This window comes from Larus michahellis, chromosome 3 (genome assembly GCF_964199755.1).
Source record: "Larus michahellis chromosome 3, bLarMic1.1, whole genome shotgun sequence".
In the NCBI taxonomy this organism is placed as follows: Eukaryota; Metazoa; Chordata; class Aves; order Charadriiformes; family Laridae; genus Larus; species Larus michahellis.
In genome coordinates this window covers 126,321,466-126,347,731 of record NC_133898.1, presented here as the reverse complement: position 1 = coordinate 126,347,731, position 26,266 = coordinate 126,321,466, and the positions used below count along the sequence as shown (strand labels likewise).

The 26,266-nt window shown below is 42.1% G+C and overlaps 2 protein-coding genes across 10 annotated transcripts in view; one reads left to right on the top strand and one right to left on the bottom strand.

Moving 5' to 3' along the window:
- Positions 1-1,497, bottom strand: part of CENPQ (centromere protein Q) — a 7,829-nt gene extending 6,332 nt beyond the window's left edge. The window contains exon 1 of the mRNA XM_074582062.1: positions 1,357-1,497. The gene's annotated coding sequence lies outside the window, so the exon portion shown is untranslated. The remainder of the gene's footprint in view (positions 1-1,356) is intronic.
- On the top strand, positions 1,482-26,266 carry MMUT (methylmalonyl-CoA mutase). 9 transcript variants are annotated; one of them, XM_074582054.1, is made up of 15 exons: positions 1,729-1,753; positions 2,437-2,572; positions 2,738-2,819; positions 2,950-3,360; positions 5,451-5,818; positions 6,596-6,753; positions 8,879-9,050; positions 11,330-11,578; positions 13,567-13,678; positions 15,004-15,119; positions 15,792-15,907; positions 21,610-21,741; positions 24,005-24,152; positions 24,271-24,438; positions 25,846-26,266. In XM_074582054.1, exons 3-15 carry the CDS (start codon positions 2,816-2,818, stop codon positions 25,972-25,974), a joined length of 2,283 nt encoding a protein of 760 aa, XP_074438155.1. In that variant the 5' UTR covers positions 1,729-1,753; positions 2,437-2,572; positions 2,738-2,815; the 3' UTR covers positions 25,975-26,266. The 9 variants fall into 9 exon arrangements, with proteins under 9 accessions (XP_074438153.1, XP_074438157.1, XP_074438156.1 ...); XM_074582055.1 differs by lacking the exon at positions 2,437-2,572 and having other exon boundaries at positions 1,716-1,753; XM_074582061.1 differs by lacking the exon at positions 2,738-2,819.

Sequence of the window (26,266 nt, the reverse complement as noted above, 5' to 3'; positions counted from 1 at the left end):
GCCTGGCCAGCAGGTTGAGGGAGGGGATTCTGCCCCTCTGCTCTGGTGAGACCCCACCTGCAGTGCTGCCTCCAGCTCTGGGGCCTCAGCACAAGAAGGACATGGACCTGTTCCAACAGCGGAGGCCACAAAGATGCTCAGAGGGCTGGAGCCCCTCTGCTGTGAGGACAGGCTGAGAGAGTTGGGGGTGTTCAGCCTGGAGAAGAGAAGACTCCGAGAAGACCTTATAGCAGCCTTCCAGTACCTAAAGGGGACCTACAGGAAAGCTGGGGAGGGACTCTTGATGAGGGAGTGAAGCCATAGGATGAGGGTAACCGTTTTAAACTGAAAGAGGGGAGATTTACATTTGATATTAGGAAGAAATTTTTCAATACGAGGGTGGTGAGACACTGGCCCACGTTGCCCAGAGAAGCTGTGGCTGCCCCATCCCTGGAGGTGTTCAAGGCCAGGCTGGATGGGGCTTTGAGCAGCCTGGTCTAGTGGGAGGTGTCCCTGCCCAGGGCAGGGGGGTGAAACTAGATGATCTTTAAGGTCCCTTCCAACCTAAACCATTCTATCATTCTATGAAATGGTTTGCATATTTTCTAAGCCAAAGCCTAAATCTTGCATACCTGTCTACGCGCAGGACCAATAAAAAAAAGCACCCCTCTTTTGCCTTTTAGAGAAGTCTTTGTGTGTTCAACATCTCTTTCTAAAATTAAAAGCCAGCATGTCTCTACACCAAAGAGCAGCAATGGCAATGCAACAGTAACTGCAGAAAAGAGTCTAATTTGTTCTTAAAGGCCTCCAACAATAGAAATTCTTTTTCATTTCTAATACACCTCAGTGGGGCCATCATGCTATCAGAATTTTTTACCCTAACACCTAACTGTAATGTTCCTTGCCGCAGTTTAAAACGACAACTCAGATGTATTCAATTTTCCATTCACCCCCTCAAGCCACTTCTTCCCTCACACGAGGCCCCGCCACGGCTCGCAAGGCGACAGTCGCGACTTAGATGATCTTTAAGGTCCCTTCCAACCCTAAAAATTCTATGAGTCTATGATTCTATTATGCACAACAGATAAATAATAAGCTCTGACTCTCCACCCCACCCCCCAGTAACTAAGGGTCTTGTGGGGCAGCCTACCTCAGAGAACTACAACTCCCGCCATGCAAGGCTCCCCGCGACACCAGTGGCACGGCGACGCCGAGCGAACTGCATGCTGGGAATTGTAGTCCTAACGACCCACACCCCTTACCCTGTACCCCCAAACTCCCGCTCCCCGTTGCTGCCGGATAACGCTGCGGTAACCCCCACAGAGCACCCCACCACCACCTCACCCCACCACCACCTCACCCCGCCCCGCGGCTCACCGCCCCGACGCCTCCTCAGCGCTGCCGCCCAGCCGTTACCGAACCGTTTTCCCCGCCGCGGCCCCAGGCGCATGCGCACTGCCCCTTCCCGCCTCCTGCCAGGCGGGCGCTGCGCGGAGCCGCCCTCTGCGCATGCGCGTTAGGCGGCCAGGCGCATGCGCGGCGCCGCGGGGACTGTGGGCGCCGGCGGAGGGGCCGACAGCAGGTAGCAGGGGGCGGCGGGGGCCGGGGCTTGTCCTGAGGCCGCAGCTCGGCCCAGCGCTCCCGTCCCTTGGGGCGGGCAGGGCCGCGACCCTCTGTTCAGCCCCCCATATCGGCCCCCCCATCCCAATTGGCCGCCGAGGGGGTGTGTTGGGGGCGGGCCGTGGCGGCGGGGGGGTGCCGGGCGCTCAGGCGGGTCTGTCGGGGCGGTGTGGGTCTGTCAGGGCGGTGTGGGTCTGTCGGGGCGGTGTGGGTCTGTCGGGGCGGTGTGGGTCTGTCAGGGCGGTGTGGGGCTGCCAGGCCGGGCCAGTGCTTTCTGGTCTTCCATCTGCCCTCCGGCTGCGGGTGCTGTGGTGTGAGGGGTGGACGGAGAGGGTGACAGGGCAGCTTTGTGGTTGGTTCGGGGGGATGGCGTTGGGATCCCTGCAGCAGCGGAGGTAGAGGTTGCCTTCCATCCTCTGCAGGGGACTGAGTGCCCCTCCTCCTCTGTGCTCATCAGATTATATGTATACCACACATAGCATATATTAAAGCACTTGTATGGAGCACGTTGCTGCAGCACCGTGACAGTGGTAGAGATGCTTGCTAGTTTTATGCAGATTTTCTCATAAAGGTGTCAGGGAATTGTGTGTTTGCCGGGAGTTGTGAAGGAGATGAGGCAGAGAGGAGGTGACCTGGCCCTTGGTGCCAAGCTGTAAAGGTTTTGGCTTAGGGAGGAAGTGCAGGGATAGGGTATGGAGAGCAGAAGCAGAGGAGCTTACAGCTTTCAGGAGTTACTGAACTTATGTACCATCACAATGTCATGCATGGTGTGGTGAGCTCTGTAGCTTGTATTATCCCTGTGTTCTTGCATACCTCATTTTTTTCCTCCTTTCTTAGTATAGCTCTGATTTTCATCCAGCCCAAGCCACCGTTTCCAAACTGTGTGACATGTCAGCAGCTTTCTGACAGTCCGCTCCCTTCAGAATGTCTCTTTGATGTTGAAGGTCCCTCTTTGACGTAAAGGAATTCGTAGGTGAGAGAGAGATTGCAAGGTGAGAAGGTAGACAGGCATGCCATCTTCATGCATAACACGGACTTTTCAGTGACTGATGAATGATGGTGCTGCTTAGGGACTGAAATAAGTTACACATTTCATACATGGATGTAGATGACTTGTAGGAATGTTTTCCTTATCTAGAAAAAAATATAGGATTTTTCCTGGACTCTGTTTTATGCATTGTCTGGTTGAAAGGCAAGGGGAGGCGGTGTCTGTCAAATGGGTAAGTGAATAAATACATTTAGGTTTTTTCCTGAGTTTTGGCTTTAGCAAACTGATTGACCTCTCCATGCTCACTTCTCCCATGTTGTATTTATATGATCATGCAAAATATATGTTTTTATTTTCTTCAGCTTACCCCATACTTGCCAACCATTGGGCAGACATGCTAAGAGCCAAGGATGCTCTCCTGCGGCTGTGGCCCCACCACTGCACATGCCTGGCACAGCTTCCAGCCTGCAGGCTCGTGTGGCGTTCGCTGCACAGGCAGCCACTGCACCCCGAGTGGGCCGCCCTTGCTGAGAAGCAGCTCAAGGGCAAGAATCCCAAGGATTTAATTTGGCACACCCCAGAGGGGATCGACATCAAGCCCTTATACGCCAAAAGGGACACAGAAGACCTCCCTGAGGAGCTGCCAGGGGTGAAACCTTTCACTCGAGGACCCTACCCAACCATGTACACCTACAGGCCATGGACTATCCGCCAATACGCTGGCTTCAGTACAGTGGAGGAGAGCAACAAGTTCTACAAGGACAACATTAAAGGTAAGACAGCTGATTTGGGAACAACATTGCCTTGCAAAGCAATGGGAAACATTCCTATGGTGAATCACCTATGGTGATCATTCTGCCTTGTGAGTTTTGATTTCTGATAGGCTTTTCCCAGCGACGCTGTATTTCTTTAGTACTGGGAAATAGGACCATTTCTGAAACTGTCCTTGTTTCATTTTACTATTGAGGTGGAAAAATGAATGCGTTAAATGCTATTTTTAGTTAGTCTGCCTTGACGCTGACAGAGGCAAAATTTGGCTGCATCCCAGGGTCCAACCAGCAGAGATCATGGAGCACTTCACACTCATTTTGTGACCATGAGAGAAGATTATAATGAAAAAAACCTATTGAACTTTGACACTTACCACTTCTAGTATTAGTGTATTCTGACATTTTGCATTTCCATCTCATAAGATATACATGAACTCATATAAATACATATGAATAGTGTCACTCATGGTGTACTAGTGAAGCCAGCTTCCTAAAAGTATTGGTATTTTCCACATTTGAGAGTGGTTTTACCAATATTTCTGCGGAGTATAGTGCTTTGCAGGAATTTGTTTAGCTAATTGCCAGAGTGTCATCGTAATACACTACTGAGTTAGGCATTGTAAAACCACTGCTAAAAAGTTGTTCTTGATAGACTGAAGCATTAGTTTTACACCAGCCGTACATCTTGGCAATTGTTTGAAGCTAATTCACCTTACCAGTAAAAACAGCAGACTTCTGAGTAAGCATCTGTGATGCTTTTATTTCCCACTTTATAGGCCTTCCTACTCCAAACGTCGGTGTTTAGGGCAGGGGAGAAGAGCTGTTTGGGGAATTTTACCTCTTGCCATATTGTGGTTAACTAATATGAAGCAATATTAGCTGCTGCAGTATTCTTGCAAGTATTTGTGGTTCTTTGCATTTATAAAACTCTCAGTAAATGAAGCAATTATAAATACAGGGTATTAGAGGTTTGCAAACAAACGTTTATATAGAAAGATTGTTCTGAATATAGTCTGTCTTACTGATGAGCATTGCTGCTTGAAGCAGAAGTGCTAACACTTGGGTTGGCTGGTAGCACAGCTCAGGTACTCAAGAATGTTTGCTGCCAGGAACATTTCGTGTTTATTTGACTTTTTACATTGTGATATTTTATCTCTGTTGTTGTGTTAATGGTTGCATTAATATTGAATTATTTAGTATAGCTTCTGAATCTGACCTGTTTGTAAAGCATTTTTAATAATTCAATTAAAATCTCCCTGTAATTAGAGGAATGGTGAAAAAGAATTAATTATCAGTTCTCATAATTGCTGAAATTTCTATTGCTTGAAACTAGGCAGAAATTAAAATTTTTGTCATTGTGCTTCAGAGCTAACACCTAGCTTTTTAGATCAAAGGCAATAGCTGGTATCTGACAATGATGTTGAGAAGCAAAATTGCAAATGCAATAGATACAGTTAGTTCAGGAACAGCAGTGCTAGTCTGAGGGTGAATGCCTGGGGGTAGCAGAGTTTCGAGTACTGCTTTCAGGTTGCAGCAACAAGTCTGCCAAGAGCGCTCACTGTCCCGTTCCCTGCTTTATATGTGTAATTTTCTCCTTCTGTGAGTTTAGAAATGCATCACTTTGCTTTACGAATAAACATATGTCACTAGAGCCAGGGTAACAATCTGTATGTGTGTGTGTGTGTTTAATTTGACATAAAGAGAAGGTAATGTGACATAGTTTATCACACTTTTGTTTCCAGCTAAGCTAAGTAGAGTTTCTGTATATAAGCCCTGTTACTGTCTATGCACATGTATAACTTGTGGCTAAACTGTTATTCAGTAATTTGTTAAGCACAGTAAGCTGAGCTAGAAGGACTACAACATTATTTTTTCTCAGTTAGAAGCTTTTTTATTTAAAGCTGAAGACTAGAAGACCTTGGAGAGATTTGGGGAGGGAACAGTGTTGAACATCAAAAATTGGTTTGTCATCCAGGCCTGGATCATGTAAAATAAAATTGATAGATTTAGACCCAAGTCTAATGCAAGTCTGTTCAACACTTCTGAATATCTCTCTCTGTTGTGTGGTTGTTTTTTTTTTCTTTTTCATTTAGCTGGCCAGCAGGGATTATCTGTTGCTTTTGATTTAGCCACCCACCGTGGTTATGATTCAGACAATCCACGAGTTCGAGGAGACGTTGGAATGGCTGGAGTTGCCATTGATACAGTGGAAGACACCAAAATCCTTTTTGATGGAATTCCTTTAGAGAAAATGTCAGTTTCTATGACAATGAACGGGGCAGTAATTCCCGTGTTGGCAACATTCATTGTAACTGGAGAAGAACAGGGAGTGCCTCAGGCCAAGCTGACAGGGACAATCCAAAATGACATCTTGAAGGAGTTCATGGTCCGAAATACGTACATTTTCCCCCCAGAACCATCCATGCGGATTATTGCTGACATCTTCCAGTACACCTCAAAGGTATTCGTTGTTTAAATGTATTTACTTCTGTTATTATATCTAGTTAACTATTTATGAGACACTTTGGAGAACAAAGCAGAAGATGGGAAGACCTGTCATAGTGAAGAATGATGTGGTTGTGGGAAGGGCCGTGAGGAGAAGTTAAGGTCCCAAAACACTTACAGCATAAATTTTAAGATTTTTAAGTCAGTCCAAATCAAAGTGAGATTAAGATGAGGCTGAGCCTGAAAGGAAGGCAGGAAGCTTGGAGACAAGGAACAGACAGGCTGTTCTTTGCATAGAAAGTAAGAAGCCACATAATTAAGAAGCTTTTTACAGCTGTAAGCAGGAGTGAAGAGGTAAGAAATCTCAAAGGACTTCTGCTGCGAAATTGAGCATGAAAAGCAGATAATGAAAGGAGCGAAGTCCTGAACTGATGAGTGGAAGTTCAGTACTGCCAGTTGTTTTCTTAACTGTGTTTTCATTGGAGAGATGGAACACAGCCTGTAACTGAGAAAGAGACTTACATGATGGGTGATAGTTTAAGCACAATGAACAGTGCAAAAAAGGTAAAAGCATGTAAAGTATAGATCTTCAAACACCGTTGAATAGAGATGCGTTGTATTCGCAATTTACAAAGAATGGATTGTTTGTGAATGTTGGTAGAAAATTTATCTGATCCTCCCTTCTTCTGCTGTCATAGAATCACAGAATGGTTTGAGTTGGAAGAGACCTTTAAAGATCATCTACTCCAATCCCCCTGCAATGTCTTACCTTTTTTTTTTTTTACTTTTGCAGTATATGCCAAAATTTAATTCCATTTCAATCAGCGGATACCATATGCAAGAGGCAGGAGCTGATACCATTCTGGAATTAGCTTATACTATAGCAGATGGCTTGGAGTACTGCAGAACTGGACTTAAAGCTGGCCTTACCATTGATGAATTTGCACCAAGGTGAGCTAAAGAAATTTGCAAGTAAAAACTCACTTTTGGTAAAACATCTAGAGTTTGGTATCAAATTCAGTCTTTCTGTACATACAAGCAATATTGACAATGCTCACACTGCAGATAGGTTTTGTTTTATTTTCGTTACACAGTTTTAGCAGTAGGAAAATACCTGGTCCAACAGACGCTTAGACTACATCTGTGCTAATAAACTGAATAAAATTCACGTACAAGCCCAAGCATTGTCAAGGTCCGTCGTGACAGTTGGTCTCTGAGTCAGAAAGAAGATCCCTAAGCTGTTAGATCTGAGACAGTCGTAGCTTTAGGAGTGCAGAATGCAGCAAGAGCTCTCACAGTTCTTTTGTACTGTAGTATTATTGAATTTTTTTTCATAAGTATTATTTTGAAATATTTGGGAAAAAGTGCTTAGCAAGGGGAGGTTCAAGTGGTTCAATTTACAGTTTCAAACTTCCTAGGAATAAAATCTAATTTGAAGCAGAATATTGTATTTTTGTATAGTTACTGCCAAACTAAGCAGAATTGCAGTTTCGGTTACAGGTACCCTAACTATGTGGTGAGTCTAAAAATAAAAAGGTGTGGTTCACATAGCCTGTTGCACATTCAAACTTCAGGAGTCAGCTGAATTAACTTGTTTCCAAGATCTGTGGCAAAATCACAGTGTCACAAAAGTGTGGAAAAAGACACAGCCTTATTTTCAGACTTTCTAGTGAGGGAGAATCTGTGAGAGCCTTTGGCAAACTGTTTCAGTAGCTAATTCACTGTAAAAAAAGTGCATCTTTAGTATAAAGAGTTTTACTGGCTTTAACTCTGCATGTTTACATTTATAAATCTTAGAAGCTATAAACAGGAAAAAGTAGATAAATCAGTCTGTTCCCTGATACGCTATCCAGTATTGAACTGATGTTTGATTTGTGTTTTGGTTAAAATCATCAGGAAAAGGATGAAAGCGTGCTTGCAATATGTTATGTCTTCTCATCATAAGTAGTTTGTGAGCGTGACTACACTATTAGATTGTGTCCAGGAACATTCCCTGGCACTAGAGTGTCACTGTCTGTATTAGTGTCGCGTTAAAAGGACTGTAGTTTCGATATTTGTCTGTCAGAGTCCCAGGACTTTCACTGATTTACTATCAGAGTCCCACCAAAGGACTGTCACTGAATCAGATTCACAAATAATCGAAATTAGTTATTTTATTGAGAGCGACAGTCGCAGATTTGAGATTGCCGTTGATAAATTCACTAACTACAGTAGCGCTAATTACTTAAGGTTAATATTGCTAGCAAAAATAATGATAGTACAACAACCTGGGGTAACGTTCACCAGAGGGTGAAAGGCGCAGCACTTACCCAGAAAGGCGTCCCTGCCTGGGGTGGAGGAAGAGAACACAGCCCATCGACTGCTCCATCAGGTATCAAGTTTCTTCTCTCCCAATTTTCTCCGTCCTTTTATCCCCAAAATGACGAGGTTTCCCTCCCCTAGGTGTAGTATGATTTGGGTGGAGAGATGAGTGCTATAGTCGTATATGTTTAGCATGATCTCTAAAATCTTCATTAGCATATACAGGGGTGTCAATTTTAATCATGGCAGCCTCTCAAGGAAATAAAGAGCTACACAAAGTCTGTGTTATCTTGATTTTACTGTCTCTGCTGACGAAAAGCAGGGCTGTCCCGGCTCCCCAAAACTACCCCGTTATTTACATATCTTGTGATAGCCAGACAAGCCTTCACTACCCTGGTTTGCACAAGAGATAGCAAAGCCAGTCTTAATCGCTCTTTGAGCACAGAGACTTCACCTCATTATCCAAATTCCGCATGCTGGAACACTGCCTCACCTAGGGCTCCCCTGAAACAGCCCCTGGGGACAGTTTAGCAGTTTCAGGGACCATTGTCACTGGCAGTTTGCCTGCAGTCACCTTGTTTGGACACTAAATCAGTTTATTGGTATAAATGTGTATCATTCTGTAGCAATTGGCACCAGTGTCCAGGAACATTCTCATCATCTTATGTCTGCTTTATATCTGTAAAAGTAAATTAATTGGAGACCTTGCTGTAGGACTTCTTTATTTAAACAGAATGGTTTAATGTTTTATCCTGTTTGTGTGCTCTTGTTGCAGGCTCTCGTTCTTCTGGGGAATTGGCATGAACTTCTATATGGAAATAGCTAAGCTGAGGGCTGGGAGGCGGCTGTGGGCTCACCTGATAGAGAAAATGTTTAAGCCCAAGGATCCCAAATCTCTTCTGCTGAGAGCTCATTGTCAGACTTCAGGCTGGTCACTCACTGAGCAGGTTAGAAATCGGACTGTCATCAACTTCCTCATTTAAATATATTCTCATGATATGTATCTTAAAGGGGGCTGCTGGTTTTACTCATAAAGATGCGGCTTTCTGAAGGACACAACCTGTCGTACTCTCAGTCTGACAAATGCATTGGATACAACTTCTTGCTTACGCAATATAAAAAGTATTGTTGAGTGCCAGCAGCATTGCTTCCCAAAATCCTGATTTATGAAATACCTCAGTATTCTGGACTGCCTTGTAGCACTCAGGTAAAAAGGTAGAAACTAAAGGCTTGAGATTGTATTCACAAAAGGATTCCAGTATGGTGACAGGCAGAGTCTCAGTGCCTAACTTTTCGTTGTCTGGTTTCATTTTCATTCTGGAATCATTGTCTTAAGCATGGGTTCTCTCAGTCTAGTGGATACTGAATTGAGAATAGGATCCAAACCTGCTAAGTAGAGGGCGAATTGCAGAGAGGTGCTTACATTAATTCAGGACTCAAAGGATGAATCTCTCTCTCGGATTTATCCTGTAAGTTATCCTTTCAGAATGCAGCTGAATAAGGAAATAGAGGCTCCTTTTTCTCAAGGTCACTGGCTTAAGAATTCATTTGAGCGTCCAAGGCAGTCTTTCATGCCCTTGACTCACTGCTGAAGGCTGAAGTAATGGTTATCACTCATCTGCTGTTTCGAAACTGGGTGCACTTTCTGCTTTTCCTGCTGAGTTACATCACTTTGCAACAAAAAAATGAATCACTGGACAGCATATACAGTTTCCCAAGTGAGGTCAGAGCTGGATTACAGCTCTTGCTCCAAGGCCCGTTCTCAATCAAAGACATGCAATAAGAGTTATTTTTAGTTTGTGATTGCAATCATTGTTATTTGACTTGTGTGCCTTGGTTTTATTCTTCTTTTCAAAGCAAATATAATGTTTACTTATATTACAGGAACGCAGTAAAGCTAAAACAAAGGAATTTTCTGAACAGGGGCCTTTGTGGGTCCCCCAATTAAAAGTATTATATGAGAGCAAAATAGTAATATTACCAAAAATATGTTCAACTGTCTTCCAGTGTAAATATATTTCTGGCTGGATCGTAATGTTTTTTTTCCTGTCTAAACATTTTTTATCTTAATATAGCTCCTCAGTGTCCAGTGTTTGCTCCTTATAGGTCTTTGAGGGCAAATATGTTTTTCTTTGTCCTGTCTGTAGATGGGTATCCACTCATAAATTTGGTTTTACATTCTTTCTCATCCAAATCACATTTTTCTGTAATTCTTTAAATGGAATATTTGAACAAGAAGTAGACTGCGGTATGGGTAGAATTACCGTGACCTTGTAAAATAGTGATATTAATTCCGTTTCTTTGTGGAAAATAACTTAGTTCACAGATATCATGATACCTTTCACCTTCTTGAAGGTCATATTACTTTAATAGCTCTTAGTTATTTTGGATACATTTTATCCCAGCTAAACATGTCAAGGATTAGCTATGCAGTCTGAGCTACTGTTGAGTTCCCTCGGTAATCAAATGAGATAAGATGAGCCAATGCAGTGGGTGACTCTTAACTCGGTCTCAAAACACAAGTCATCCCCTGGAGATCGTGATAACTCCTCTTTGACTGTAAGCCGCATATATACAATTCAACTGTCTAGATGTATGAAAAGAGCAGATATAAATTTTGACCTAAGATTATATTCTGTGACACTGAGTATATTTCTATACCACTGAGTATATTTCTGTACTCCAGATTATCCATTTGTTTAGGTTAATATCCCAGTTCTCCCACAGATATCTTTCAGTTTTATAGCACCAGCAAATTTCAACTGTAATTCCTGTCTTTATTAGTGAAAATATTAAGCACATTTAGTTCCAAGATGTATCTTGACTAGTAACCTGTCTGACAAATGTGCTATTCACTGCTCCAAGACTTCTGGAATCTGAGGACAGAGGACATCGGGACTACCTGTTCCATGCTCTCCGACTTGGATTAAGTTCTTTGAAACACCACTAAATATAAGTTAGGCTTTCCTTTGTTATCATGACCAATTTACTCATACGCTGATAATTTTGCCTTTCTTTATGGATCTAATCTCTTTGTCCGAGATATTGATAAGTGATCTATCAGTTTGATTGGATGCTTAAAGTTTTCTTTTCCAGCTTTTGTTATGATCCCAGTGTTTCAATGGGGAATCTTGCATTCGTTCCATTGCGGTAGTATGTGTGTGACTGATCTGCCTCAGCCCAGTGGCAGAGCTGCTGAGCTTCGGAGCTCTCCTTTTCCTTCCAGGATCCCTTTAACAATGTTATCCGTACTACAATTGAAGCAATGGCTGCAGTGTTTGGAGGTACGCAGTCTTTGCATACAAATTCGTTTGATGAAGCCTTGGGTTTGCCTACAGTGAAGAGCGCTCGCATCGCTCGGAACACGCAGATCATCATTCAAGAGGAGTCAGGTATTCCTAAAGTGGCAGACCCCTGGGGGGGATCATACCTCATGGAGTGCCTCACCAACGATGTCTATGAAGCTGCTCTAAAGGTCAGTTTGCATAAACTTTTATGTTTTGTAGGAAAATTTTAGGTATAGGATTTTTGAGAAATGTGTTTTAAGGGACTTTTTGATATGCTGGTAACTTCTAAAGAGGAAATTATTTTACACTTAGAGTTCACTGATTTCTTTGTAAATGAACTTTACAAAACTACAGTGTATATTTAGAGAAAGAGACACTTCAGCCTTCTAGTAGGCTACATTCAAAAGGGAAATATCCCAGTGTGGAACAAATAATCAAGTTCCGCAAAGTCGCTTGCACGTTGAAAACTCCCAATTTGCTGGGATCTGTTTTATGTGTAAGAAAAATAAAGGGTTCAACAGAAGAAAGAGTCAAACCAACCTACTTAGGTACCTGCCTACTCATGCTTGTGATCTGCTTGAGTCTCTAAATTAGGGGTTATTGAAAGCAGAGTTTTATAGCCAAGCACGTAGGCAGACAATTGTCTGGCCATCCTTGAGTATTACGCAGAATTTAGGAGAAATTTTTCTGTTGGTTCAGAATATATTTTTAATAATGCTTTTAGCTACCAGTCATTACTTTTAAAAAGCTTTAAAAAAAAAAGCTTTAAAAAGCATTTAAAAGCTTTAAAAAGTACTCTGCAGGAGTAGTCTGACTAGTGACAATCCTGCATAAAGATATATGCCTCCATGTCTAGCCTGCAGTGATTCTCCTTTTGAGCAAATTATTGCCCTTATGCAAAGTCCCAAATTGGGCTAATGCAGGCCCAGACACGAGCCTGGGACTGTACAGACACTGTTAGCACAGCGTCTGACGTGGTTTTTAGGTCCTTTTCTACTAGGATGCTTCTAGACAGTGCCAGGCAGGGCCCGATGGCCATTTGCAGTAGGTAGTTTGAATGCAGTCACCCTGGTTTTGGAGCCGAATGGGCTTCTGCTGTGTGAGAGCTGAACCATGCCAATGCCATTTGTCTTCTGGATCAGAGAACCGACCCTGGCTTTTTTCAATTTATTTATATTTGTATGTATGTAACCATAAGGGCTGGTCGGCAGGGAGAGGTCAGTGCAGAGTCAAGGTCTCGAATTTTAAGCCTTTTCGTCCATGGGTGTTAGTGATTGAACAATATGCCATGCATCGTTATTGAATCCATGGAGATCTGGTAATAAAAATGCTCTTTTTTTGAGAAGTCTCTTAATTTATACCAAAACCTTTAGTCAGAGACATGGGGATAGTACTTTTAGAGCACAGGACTGTATATATAGCCGGCTGAATATGAGCCAGCGGTGTGCCCAGGTGGCCAAGAAGGCCAACAGCATCCTGGCCTGTATCAGGAATAGTGTGGTGAGCCGGACTAGGGAAGTGATCATCCCCCTGTACTCGGCACTGGTGAGGCCCCACCTCGAGTACTGCGTTCAGTTTTGGGCCCCTCGCTACAAGAGGGACATTGAGGTGTTGGAGCGTGTCCAGAGAAGGGCTACAAAGCTGGTGAGGGGCCTGGAGGACAAACCTTATGAGGAACGACTGAGGGAGCTGGGGTTGTTTAGCCTGGAGAAGAGGAGGCTGAGGGGAGACCTTATCACCCTCTACAACTACCTGAAAGGAGGTTGTAGAGAGATGGGGGCTGACCTCTTCTCCCTGGTGACAAGTGATAGGACGAGGGGAAACGGGTTCAAGTTACGTCAGGGGAGGTTTAGATTGGATATTAGGAGACATTTTTTCACTGAAAGGGTTATTAAACATTGGAATAGGCTGCCCAGGGAGGTGGTGGATTCACCATCTCTGGAGGTGTTTAAAAAAAGGGTAGATGGGGCACTGAGGGACATGGTTTAGAAGTGGCTCTTGTCAGGGTAGGCTAAAGGTTGGACTCGATGATCTTAAAGGTCCCTTCCAACCTCAACAATTCTATGATTCTATGATTCTATATAGATATAATAAAACTTTGGATGGCAGTACAAGTGCAAAGCTCCTTTTGTGAACCTCGCTGTTATTTATTTTTTCAATCCTTTTAATTTTGCAGCTTGTTGAGGAGATTGAAGAAATGGGTGGAATGGCCAAAGCTGTCGCTGAGGGGATTCCCAAACTTCGTATTGAAGAGTGTGCAGCCCGAAGACAAGCCAGGATTGACTCTGGTAGGGAGAAGGGAGGTGAAAGAAGGGAAAACTGCCAATACAGTACCTTTGTATAAATGTGGTTTTACATTTTCATTGGTTTTTTTCTTCTTAGTTCAGGAGCAGCAGATTGTGAGCGATAAAATGGTCATAGTTTTGTGTCAGTGAAAGACATAGGAGTTTTATGTCTGGAAAGAGATAGCAGTATGGATAAAATATAATACCAGTGTAACAACAGTCTTTCTTGACATATTTAAGACTAGATTATACAAAGCACTAGAAAAAGTATTTTAAAGGAGTATTTTCGGCCTTCACTAGTTGATCCTCTAATTTCTGAGGGTATCTTTCAGCTTTGATTCCTGAATTTAAAGGGATGACAGCCAGCAGATGGCGGTATTGCATGGCCAAATTTTAGCTGGCCCAAGTCCTGGTTTTGCTTGAGAGCTTCCGTTTTTCCCTGAAACCAGAAAAAATGCAGTCATCTCAGATTAGTGGATGATGCAGCTCTTTTTTTGTGAGATATATATGTATATGCATAGCTACACATACAGTAAGTATATGTGGAGATTTGTACACAAGCGTGCTTATAGCTCAGTTCCGCTTTTTCTAGTCTGCATTCCAGTAGCAGTCCGGTAACAGAAACTAGGGATAACTCAAACATGAAAGAAGTTATAAGAACTTTCTTGTTTGGAGGATAAATTTGAAGCAGGTCTTTAATTAAGACCAATAAAGAACAATCAAGAAAGTTCCGTGTTTTCTCTCACAAGGTAAATTACATCATGTTGCTTTGAAGAGTGTAATAATGTTATCAGGCACTGCAAATAAAAATTGTTGTAAATTCCATACTGGCTGAAAGCTAAAATACAGTTTTCCGACATGATAAATTAATTTTCATTCACATGGAGTAGTTTTAAGTCGGAACTTCACTTTCTTATTTATCTGATAAATCACAAAAGTAAATGCAGAGCAGTGCAGGAGCCCAGCTCTTCTGCTTAATTCTGTAAGATTCAGTTCAGTAAACTTAAAAAGAGAAAAATAGCTAATGCATATTAGTGAGTCGTTACTAAATCGGTTTGTAAGACAAATATTGTTCTATTTCAAATCTTTTATCTGGCCCAGTATTCACTGAGTTGAATGTTCATGCATCTAATCATCTCTTGTCATAAAATATGTAAAATACAGATTTTTCTTCCTATAAGAACAAATGTTAAGTATTTGAAATGTGTAGAGTTATGAAGCAAAATGCTGCATTATATTGCTCAAAATTTTCTTGTCCTATTAATATTGTGTCTTTTCACAGTAGTTTGCAAATGTATTCTGAGTTTCTGGTGTTTCACTGGAAATAGGGTCTGAAGTAATTGTTGGAGTAAACAAGCATCAGCTAGAAAAAGAGGAGACAGTCGAAGTTCTGGCTATTGATAATACTTCAGTCCGTAGCAAGCAGATCGAGAAGATTAATAAGGTGGGAACTACCTTCTTAAAAATGAAAATGCTTGTAATTGCGAATAGAACTTGAGTAATACTAAGGAAAGATGGCCTTCCAGAAATTTGGCCTTCCAATTTCTGAGAATCCACTTTATTCTTTAGCAGGGAAGCTGGATTCCCGTTCAACCTCAGTGGAGGCTGATAGAAAATCTCAAGAAACACAGTATTAGAATCCAAACAAAAATGGTTTTGTTGTGTTCATTTGGTTTTAATAATTGTATTTCAGGTAGTCTCATGAGTATGTCTAACCTTTCCAAATTGATAACTTTACATTTTCTGAAACTAAGATAGAAAATATCTATGCAATGTTTTGCTCTAAAACTATGTAACATTACTTAACCACTCACACTATTTGGGGCAGCTTGTCAAGTGCTGTGACGGGACAGGGTTATGGAACCAGGAATTGACATTCACTTTAATAATTAGTAGAAACGTAGGTCAAATGATTTTAGAGTTATTTAATGGACTTATACATGTGTTTTAAGGTTTGAAAAACCTTTTTACTTCTAATGTTTTTCAAATACATAGCATATATTGACAATTGACAATTCCATGCCTCTAGAATTAATATTTGAAATCAGAAAATCTTACACATTCCCAGTTCACCTTGTAGTTTGTTTTAACTTAATGTTTTTCTCCTCCACTTTAGGTGAAGGCTACTAGAGATGAAGCAGCAGCTCAGCAATGTCTCGCTGCTCTAACACAGTGTGCTGCTACTGGGGAAGGCAACTTACTGGCGCTTGCAGTGGAAGCAGCACGTTCAAGGTAGCGGGCTGGGGGTGAATATCCAACTGCTGTCTAAAAAAACAGTGGTTCACTTCCATCTTTCAGCTGTTCTTGGGTATGGCGTCAGTGAGGTTGGTGTCTTGCGATGTTTTGGGTTTTTCTTCCAAGGTGGAAGTAAAAGATGGCTGCAGTTTGACATTGTAAGGTAGACTATTACTTTCTAAAACAGTCTCTTAAGGCTAAGCTTTAATTTCTCACAAATAATACGGATACAAAGAATCTAATAGGAAATGATGTTGTTCATACACATTGTGTTGTTTACAGCTCAGACTCTTACCAGTTTCAGGACGTAACTAGGTTTCTCTGTCACCCCACTGTTTCATAGGTCAGGGAGCTTAAGAAGTGGCTGAGATGTGAAAATGGATATTCACAATTTTATCATGGTCTGTTGCTTCATCCTTCCTTGCACCACAGATTGGTGTGAAAACATTTTTTGACTGAAAGAGAAATAACTTTACTTAGCCAGGCAAAGATGTAAAAGATGCTCTTGAGTAGAGCAGTGAAGAGTCCTTTAGAGTGGAAAATTTACTTTTTTCACCTAAGGTGCCTTTAAGACAGTTTTCATTCCCGCTTCAAAGTAATCGATCTATTCTCTAGAATAGATCTCTAGATCACATCTGTTTGTTCCGTAATTACCTAAATGCCCCAGAAATGAGCAAACCAAATTGACCCCTTAGTGGGCACTGTCCTGTTTTTACTGTGATGTCTCAAATTCCTTCATTCCCTTTCCGTGAACACTTAACAGCCATATTTTGAATACGTTTTCTCCCACAGAGAGCTGGTCGCAATTCTGCCAGCAGCACGTCTACACCTGTCTTGGAACTGTAAAGGTCACAGGAGGGTAGTGTTAGATTTACCAGGGATTCATATCTTCTGTACCGAAACTGACCAGTTAACTGCTAGTTTCTCTCCTTGGTGACCTTGTTTTTGTTATTTGTAAAAGCATTCATGGACTGCAGTTCTACTTTTTAAGTTGCAAACACCAAACTTACGTGTGCCCCAAAACTATATATGGGAGGTGACCACAAAAAAACGTTGTCTTGGCATCTGATAAAGAGTGTTTGAAGGAGGATTGTGAGCTCTGTGAACTTTTACGGGGAACCCTTCTGTTAGGGGCAACGTGGGAAAAGATTTTTAAGTGGTCACGTTAATCCTTTACAAGTAGTAGACAAATAGGCCAGTATGACCAGCATGTTAGTGACAGGTGCCTGTCTCCTACTGAATGGAAAATGATGGGCTTTGATCATGAAGACAAGTAATGTAATTCAACTGAAATAAAAGGAGTAGCACAGGATTTTTAGCGTTGAACTATGGAAAAGACTCCATGGACTAATACGGAGATTTCAGTGCTGACAAGCACAAGTAGAAAAGTCATTTTATTTTTTTATCCAAAGTAATAAGGCAGGCTAAAGGCAATGGGGAGTGGGAGGGGAGCAGTACTGCCTCCCTTCGGGGCCTCGTTTCTCCTGAGAAGACACGTTACAGGGAAACGGGTGTAGTTAGGTAGGGCTATGAGACAGGTTATACTGAGTTCTGTCTCATGTCCTTCGTCTGCGGTGCTGTTTCTCTGTCCCTCTCCAGACCTGCAGTGCCTGCTGTGCCAGCTATTGGTGATGGAAAAGGAAGGCATGAAGTGCAATGCAGCATGTCCTGCTGCTTCTTTGTTTGCCCAGTCTGTGACCTCCTGGGACTTTGTCACCTGATTACGCAGTGGTACCTTTCGTTACTGGTGAAATGGAGAGAGGCAGCAGCAGTAGTGTGAGCCTGAACAGACAGAAGGTGACGGTTCTAACAGGCACATTATGATCATTGACTTTCTTTCTTCAAATTCATATTCGTGCAGCATAGCTTCTACAGCTGGTTGTGAACCACGGGGAGAGAGTCATAGCACAAATCGCTCAAGGAGGTAGACCTAGCGCCTGATAGGACACGCTGAATTGAACAATATCCTCCCTGGCTGTCACAGTACTGGCTGTATTTCATCCCGTTGACCTCGTTGAATTGCCCAAAAGCTTAGCGTGGAGCGCAGCTCCTCTTATTTGGAAATCCCCTACTTTTGAGGAGGCTCAGGGAATCTCAGTTGAGGGCTCTGATATAGCTCAGTTGGTCAACAGTAATTCCGAGCAGTGCAGAAGTTCCTGAGGTGCAGGCTACAGTTTATCTACAAACATGCTCTCCTTGCCACAGGACACGTTGCGAGGGCTGTAGGCTAATAAAACACAAAACGGAAAATATAGCGATCTTTTGGTCTTCACTTCAAAATTCTAAGTTTACTTAAAACCACAGATTAGGTTCTAAATTACCTGCTATCCCAAAACGAAGGGTGCTACCAAAACATGCAGTTCCGCACAAGGCAAATGTGAATGACAGTCACATGAAGGAAACACAAATTTATATAATAAAGGCAAACTGACTTCTGTTCTGTCAATTTTGCATAATTGGCGAGTAGGTTTTTATCAGCATGCATTGAAAAAACTGTAAATTGATAGTAAGAATTGTTGCTTATTCTACTTCAGTTTTATAATAGTGAGATGAAGACGGTTGTCTCCAGAACAATATTTTGCTGTAAAGGTAAATGGAAACGGGAGAGGTTTTCTACATCCAGATTGTAAAGAACTTGTCCAATGTTATGACTAGCTCATTAAAGAAAAGTGTAATTGTCATTAAAAACATGCTTTTCCTCTCCTGTTAAGGAGAGAGGCTGTGTTCCGGGCTCTGGACAGAGCTATTCCACTGTGCCATAGATGGCACCCACTGATGCAGCAGGACTAAGAATTAAGTAGTGATTTTTTTAAAAAAAAATGTTTATTGGTCAATAGTAGGAAAACATTCACGAGTGTAAAAAGCCAAACTCCTATTATTACTTGGGAACTTTAGATTTAAAGTGTAGCAGAGACTTGGGGCAGAATTTTCAAAATGCACTAAAGGGATTTCAGAAGCAGTATTTACAGAAGAAAGAAATGTATTTCATTTTTTGTGCAGTACAGAAAAAACCTTCATCCCCGCCACCAGATTATACTAGAATGACATTGGTAGTCCAAACCACTTATTTTTCCCTTGTTACGTGAAACTTTCATTCACACTTTTACATAGTAAGAGCAGAAAAGCACACTGCAGCTGCGTCTACGCGTGCTGCGCTTTGATTTAATACTGAAGTTATACTCAGATGCTGCTTCTGCAAAAGAGAAGGAGGAGAAAGATTGATCTAAACTTACAGTTTTCTCTAGAAGAAAAGACGCGTGTTATGCCACTGTAAGCCTTCAGCAAACAGCCAGTGTTTACCCAGGCATAAGTTGTCGGTGTTTATGCGTGGGATGTATCTGTATCAGGCTGCAATCTGTGATGGCTGGCACTCCGAGAGCGAGTCAGTATTTATAGGTGCTATTTTTAGGTCTGCAGCAGCCTTAACCTTAGCCACTTAATCTAGCATTTGATGCAGCTTACTTTTCAATTTTTTGTTGGTAATATCAGAGAACGGTAACATCAGAGAACAGTAATATTAATAAGATTATTTGGAAAAACAGATGATTATGTAGTGAGTAAGGTCTCAGAACTGCTGTAACTCGGGTAGTGCTTGCTAAGCTTTCTGAGATCTTACAGGTAAAATTAAGAGTATTACATAGCGATGTCAATGGTTTCTGATGCAGTCGTGGACAGTTTGCTTTATAACTAATGCTTTCTAAATAATTTTTAATAAATAAATTCAAAGAAATTATCAGACTGAGTCCCATTCACACATAGCCATACAGTTACTATAAATTTGGTATTACTTTGCGTTAGCTGCTTTTCTAGACTGTGATCCTCATAAATCCAATTATGAACTCCTTAGTGTGCTGAGGAAGAAACTGGATAAAAGCAGAGAACTTTAAAAGTATAATTCCAGAAAGCTGAGTTGAGAGGAGATGGCAAAAAGCAGCCAACACTGTGTCAGTAATGTGCCACAGTCTTAAAAATGTGTGTGCCAGCATGATAGTGTCTTCTGGACAAGGCAGGCAGCTTTGTGAAGAGTGACCCTGGAGATAAGAGGCCAGCGTCAGGCTCATGCATTATGCAGATCTCGCCTATATGCTCAGGGGAGGATTTCTGCCATTTTACATTGGCGTAGTTACAGTTTATAACTGTGGTTAAGGTTGCTGAGTATAAAAAACATGAGCTAGCAAAAGAGCAAAATAACTGGGGGGTCAGAGGAAGTAAAATATCTCTCTGAAGTTTACTGAAGGCTTCAGTTAATACAGGAGAAATCCGTCTTCTGTTACCTCAGATGTGTGGCAAATTGCATACGGTAGGAGTCGGGTAATAGCTACTGACACTGCAAACAGCAGAAGGAAAAAAGTACAATTCATTTGGCCGTCCCCTTTTAAAAGTGTGTGGGCAAGAAGTCGCATCTTGTCCAAACATCCTTTGAGCATTTCATGTAAAAGCTTTAGAGGATGCTTAACCTAATTTTGCCTCAGAGTAGCTTACAGTTAAATGCAATATGACAGGAGAAAATGTGAATTCCAGGGGTTTGAAGTGTGCTTAGCAGTAGCTGAATGGATGGGGTTTGGCCTCCGTATTTGTAAGCACACTTTTAAAGTGTTTTATAAGAGTAGTGTTTTTCTTTCTTTCCTTTGACAAAGTTTGCAGCAAGTTGTATTCATTTCTTACTATATACAAATTCTTTAGTCTTTTTCCATTCAAGTGTAAGCTAAAATATTTTCATCACAATACTTCTGATGAAAGAGCGCATCAAGAGCTCAGCAGCGTACCTTCGAGATCGTTACGCAGTACCAAACCCCAGTTAATTTCATAGCAGAAGCAAGAAGCGTGCTGTGATACAGCTGCCAGGTGACCTGCTCTTCCTCGCCCAGAGGAGTTGGTTTTCCCTTCTGAGCAGGTTCCTTTCATCAAGGGTTTGGTTGTGGGCTCAGCTGTAATTAGAGCACGGCGTTGGGGTTTTTGGTACAGTCTGCATTATAGATTTTACGCAGAAAGGTGAAATCCATTAAGCATGAGATTTTTAAATGCGTTGGGACAGAGGCTGTTACTTCTGACGTTTGTACAAGAAGACAGCACAGCCTGGTTTGCTACAGCAGTAAGACGGGTATTATTTCGAATACGTGCCGTGTCTCCAGTAGCAATCAAAGCTTGTAACTTGCATGTAAGTGGATTTCCCAGCTGCTTCTGCATCTCGGTGGATAAAGGAGCTATGTCAGGAGTAGAGAAGAAGAAGAAATACTAAAATACAAACATCAAGGGAAAGACAAACGCATTCCAGTTAAAAAGTTGGGCTTCGGTATTTTGTGTGTTCTTTTTTTTTCCCTCTTAATTTATATTTTGAATTTTAGTATGAGTCCAAATGTAAGATCTTGCAGTCCGAGCCCAAAAAAAAATTCCCAGTTGAGAAAATTTGGTATCATTTCTTGAACTATTTTGCCATGCAGTAGTCCCTGTTGGCTTGTCACTTGTAAAATCACTTCTCGCGTCAGCAAAGCAGTATTTTCTTAAAAATGCTCTTGCGTGTTCCATTAGTGGATGACAGTGGGGTGAGTCAGATGTTCAGTTATAGCACCAAAGGGGAAACGAGTGTAAATGAATTTGTCCTGCAGCAAGACAAATAGTTGGGCCGCTGCCAGCGATTTCTGCATTCTGTTTTCGTACAAGCCTCCCGATAACATAAATACTTTGTTCCTGTATCTCAGGTGCACCGTTGGAGAAATAACAGATGCAATGAAGAAGGTGTTTGGGGAGCATAAAGCCAGTGACCGAATGGTGAGCGGAGCTTATCGCCAGGAGTTTGGAGAGAGTGATGAAATTCTTCATGCCATCAATAGGTGAGAATAGCTTCCCAGGAAGCCGAACGCAGTCTCACATTTAATCCATTAGATACATGTGCTACTCACTGTGCCCTAAAAAAGCGTTCCCCAAACCTGAATGACATCTCCAGAACAAAACAAAGACCTGCACAGTCATTCTCATGCTCGTAAGCAAGTAAGCAGAACAAGAAGAAATAAGTGCAATAAGAGAATAGTCAAAAATTAATTGAACTTGTATTTGCTTGCAAACAAAATCTACTGAGGTGATGTTATGATTTGAGGATTTTCTTCAAATATACTAGGCAGCTGCAAGATGAAGAAACTGTGAAAAATTGCCTGAAATCCCCGTACATTGGATTGCTTCTTTTGAAGACTCTGTAATAGCAATCTCTACAAATATTTCCAGCAATTTATGTTTGCAAAACCTGGTATTGATCTGCCCGAACGGTGTCCCTGCAACTTCGCTCTTACCGTTCCTAAAATTGTGAGGCTAAAATCTGCCTGGATATCCACATACAGCTCCCAGTCTACGAGTGTTACTCGTATCACAAGGGAGAAGACATCAGAAGGTGGTAGTATGTGTGAAAACGCTGCCCATTTGTGCCTTTTGTCAGCTTCTGCCTTTGCTGCTGTCCTCTGGGTGAAGAGACTGAATTGCTGTCGTGGCTGGTGATGTAACATGAATCGATGCTCGTAAGTCCCTGCTGTGTTGGGGCTTATACATTAAAGAATTACAGGATTTCTTAAAAGGGAGTTACTTGGTGGCTTCACAATGGTGATGTTTAGCCTGACTTGAAAGTAGTTGTTGTGGGGGATGTCACCATCGTTTTTTATTGTAAATCTAAGTATTTGTAATTATCCATTTACAGAAAACTGAACTGAACTGATTCCTTGAGAATCAAGATGTAGCTCCCTTTTTCACATACCTGCCTCTATGTCCAAGATCATACGTACCTGTTAGTAAACATGGTAATGAAACAGGGTTTACTACGTGTCACCTTTGCACAGGCCTTCAAAAGTGTGATTTCAGACTTGACCCACATTTAAAACCAGTCCCGAGTTGCGGTGACTCGGGTGCTTTTAGCTTGGCAGGCTTGGAGCATCTCGAGCGGGTCTTGTTGGGAGGGACTCTGTGGGTGGGGAAGTAAGAAACCAGAGAACAATACATATAAGGATTTTAAGATATCACAAATCAATTCAGATACCTACTTCATTGGTACTCTCAGCAGTCTTTAGGAATAGAAAAGGCAGGTCCAACTCCTGTGCATCCTCAAACAGAAGCTTTGTTAGTCTGCTTCTTCAGGCTCTCTTGACATAATTGCTTTTTAAGCTGTCTGAGTTCTTATTTTTTCCCTGTTACATGATGCATTTTCCTGTCCTGGAATCGTCTCCTGAGGCTGTTCAAATCTGTGCTGATAAATGATAAATTTATCTAGAGTCGTTCTTTTCCCCGAACTAAGCCACTGGATTCATACAGCGATCATCCCAGCCAGGTCAGCATATGGTTTCAAGGCGCACCAAATCTGTACAACTCCATCATTAACAGAATGCTCAGAACAGTACAATATTTTAATAAGAAACAAACAAACAAAAAAAAAGACAAAAAAAAAAAACACAAAGAAAACGCTTTTATTTCTGAGAAGTGGTAGTCTTAGTGTCCCACTCAAGGACGGATACTGGCGGTACATGGATAATGAGAAGTAAGATGGAAGATTGATCTCTGAGGCTGTGGTTACATGGACACTTTTACCCAACAGGAATCAGAACCGCCACTAAGCAGAAAGAAGGAGGCAGGGGAATGAGTGCACGGAATGAGAGACACGGCAATCCTTTTCTGCACAGACTCGCGCCCAGTTGAACGGTGTTGCACAGGGTGGTGTCTGGGACCCATCTCTATGGCCTGTGTGCCATGCCAGTGCTTCTGAAATAATTGGTCGTGATTATTCTTAAAATCTAAAAATTGTGGTTTCGTTCGTTGTAATTCTGCTCATAAAGCCCTCAGAGAATTCAGTATTTTGTCCGTTGGAAAGCAGAAAATTAGTGGTTTTCTTTAAAAAAGAATGTTTTATTCCCGAGGCCAGTAAATACAAGGTATCAGTAGTCACATAACGTAAGTATTAACGCAGTATGCAAACTACATAGGCAAACCAGGACTTAGAAGATCTTTTGATTTGATGTACAGAAATGACGCTACAGTTGCAGGCAGTGCTTCTTTTATTTGTTGAAATACTTCTAATGATTCTCAGTGACTTACAATGATATAACATGTGTTTTCATTCAGAGTTAACAAGTTCACGGATCGTGAGGGGCGCAGGCCTCGCATACTTGTCGCAAAGATGGGTCAAGATGGCCATGACAGAGGAGCTAAAGTTATTGCTACAGGATTTGCCGACATTGGCTTTGACGTGGACATAGGTCCCCTCTTCCAGGTACGAGTGAGCGAGGGGTGCCCAGTGTATTCCAAATGCAGCGATTTTGCCTCTAATGCTTGTTGAGTAACCAGGCTGGGGCTAACTCTTACTTGTCACTAATCCTCTCTCCGTATAGACACCTCGAGAAGTGGCCCAGCAGGCAGTTGATGCAGATGTCCACTGTGTTGGTGTGAGTACACTTGCGGCAGGTCATAAAACTCTTGTGCCTGAACTCATCAAAGAACTCAATGCCCTTGGCCGGCCGGACATTCTTGTCATATGTGGAGGTGTCATCCCACCTCAGGTACGGGTGAACGTCATTTCCATCAAGACTAGGAGAGTGCTTTACTTCTGTCTGTGCTCTTTTTAGCTATTTCCTGCATTCTGTTAATGTCAGAGGTGATTTACAGCGCTGAAGGCTACTGTGTACAATCACCAGGGTCAGCGCAGATCTGCGGGAGGGCCGCAGAGTGCTGTCAGGTCTCATTGATCTGGTTTTCCGTACACCGTGTCCTGGTTTAACTTAACAGTGTTTGTTGGATGGAATATTAAGTTGTGTTGTGAAAAGACCAGCCTCAGGGAGATGTCCTTCATGCTCCGTTGTTTCTGATTACCAGTACCTTGCATATTACTGATAAAGGCTAGCTCCTGTCTCAAGAGACTTTATGACTTCAAATAATATAGTACAGAAGAGGCACAGCTAGTGACTGAGACACGTGGCGGGTCCCGACACCTGTAGGCCACACATCTCATTCACTGTTTAGCCTCTCCTCGTGTTCCCCATCGTCAGGCCTCAGTGTTGCCTCTCATTCCCTCTGCTTGACTATTTCTCCTAAACTGTTCAACAGTTTGTTGGATTCCCTTGCAGTCAGATCTCAGCCTTTGTCTCAGATTTTTCCTTAGCGCGCCCGCAGTGTGCCTGGCTCTATCCCCTTTGGGGTCATCTTCTGTCTAGAGAGATTCAAATGGATTTTGCCTACAAATCTCCTGTTATGGCTGAACTCAATGATCTTAAAGGTCCCTTCCAACCCAGACGATTCTATGACTCTAGATGATTCTACTCCCTTTTCCCAGACTCCTTCCTTTTCTAGCCAATTAGGTAAGTATTTAGGAATGACAGGCTTCGAAATTGAACAAACAAATCTTACAGTATTTTTCTAAAAGACAAATTGTGTTCTGTCCAGTCTCTTGATGGGATGCTACTAGTCTGTGGTTGGAAAAGGTATAATATAGCCTATATAGAAGTAAGAGAGACTATGAAACTGCTTCCCAGGTCTTTCTGAAATTTAAGCCAGTCATAAAATTGGAGAAACTTAGTTTACCAGAGATCACTGGAAGTCATCTGGTCCAAGACCTTGTTTAAAGCAGTATTTTCAAAATTAGAAGTTATATCAAATTTTGGTTAGGGTGTTCAGGTCACATCTTTGTCAGGTCACATCAGGACTTTTGAATATTTTCCAAGGATCTGACGTTAGTCTGATTCTAAACAAATAAAAGCTTTACCATAGATGTTTTTTCAACCTTTTTTTACCTCCTAACTACTGTTTTTTGCCATTTCCCTTGACGCTGTGCTGCCTCTCTCTGCAGCTTGTGGCAAACGCTTTCTTGGGCCCAGCATACAGACTAGAGCATACACCAATTCTCAATCGAGTACCAATTTCCTGTTGCACTACTTTGTTTAACTACAAAGCTTAAATTTCTTTCTGAACAGGATTACGACTTCCTGTACGAAGCCGGCGTTACCAATGTGTTTGGTCCAGGGACTCGTATTCCAAAAGCAGCTGTCCAAGTGTTGGATGATATTGAGAAGTGCCTGGAGAAGAGGCAGCAATCTCTGTAATGCTGAAATTTCACGCAATGCAACCGGCCTTATACTAATCGCTTACAGAATGTAACCATCAGCAAGGGATGGCCGGCCACATACCTTTGGTTCCACCGCCCTGTGGCCTGGTGGTTTGTGCTTTCTAAGAAAGTTGTAAATTCTCTGCTTGTTTTAGTTGAGGATTATTTATATATGTCCCCACAAGAAGATTTTCTCTCTAGAACTATGACTTCAGGGAATGAAGGGAATTCAGTAGGTGGGTTTGGGGTTTTTTTTTCCAGATACACTGATAAATAAAATATCCGTTCCA

What these genes read in the sequence shown, in the direction of transcription:
- MMUT (XM_074582052.1), top strand. Translation starts at nt 1,489, where the DNA reads ATGCGCGTTAGGCGGCCAGGCGCATGCGCGGCGCCGCGGGGACTGTGG. An exon ending in CTACAAGGACAACATTAAAG is followed by an intron (nt 3,361 to 5,450) that starts GTAAGACAGCTG and finishes TTTTTCATTTAG; the next exon opens with CTGGCCAGCAGGGATTATCT. An exon ending in TCTATGAAGCTGCTCTAAAG is followed by an intron (nt 11,579 to 13,566) that starts GTCAGTTTGCAT and finishes TTAATTTTGCAG; the next exon opens with CTTGTTGAGGAGATTGAAGA.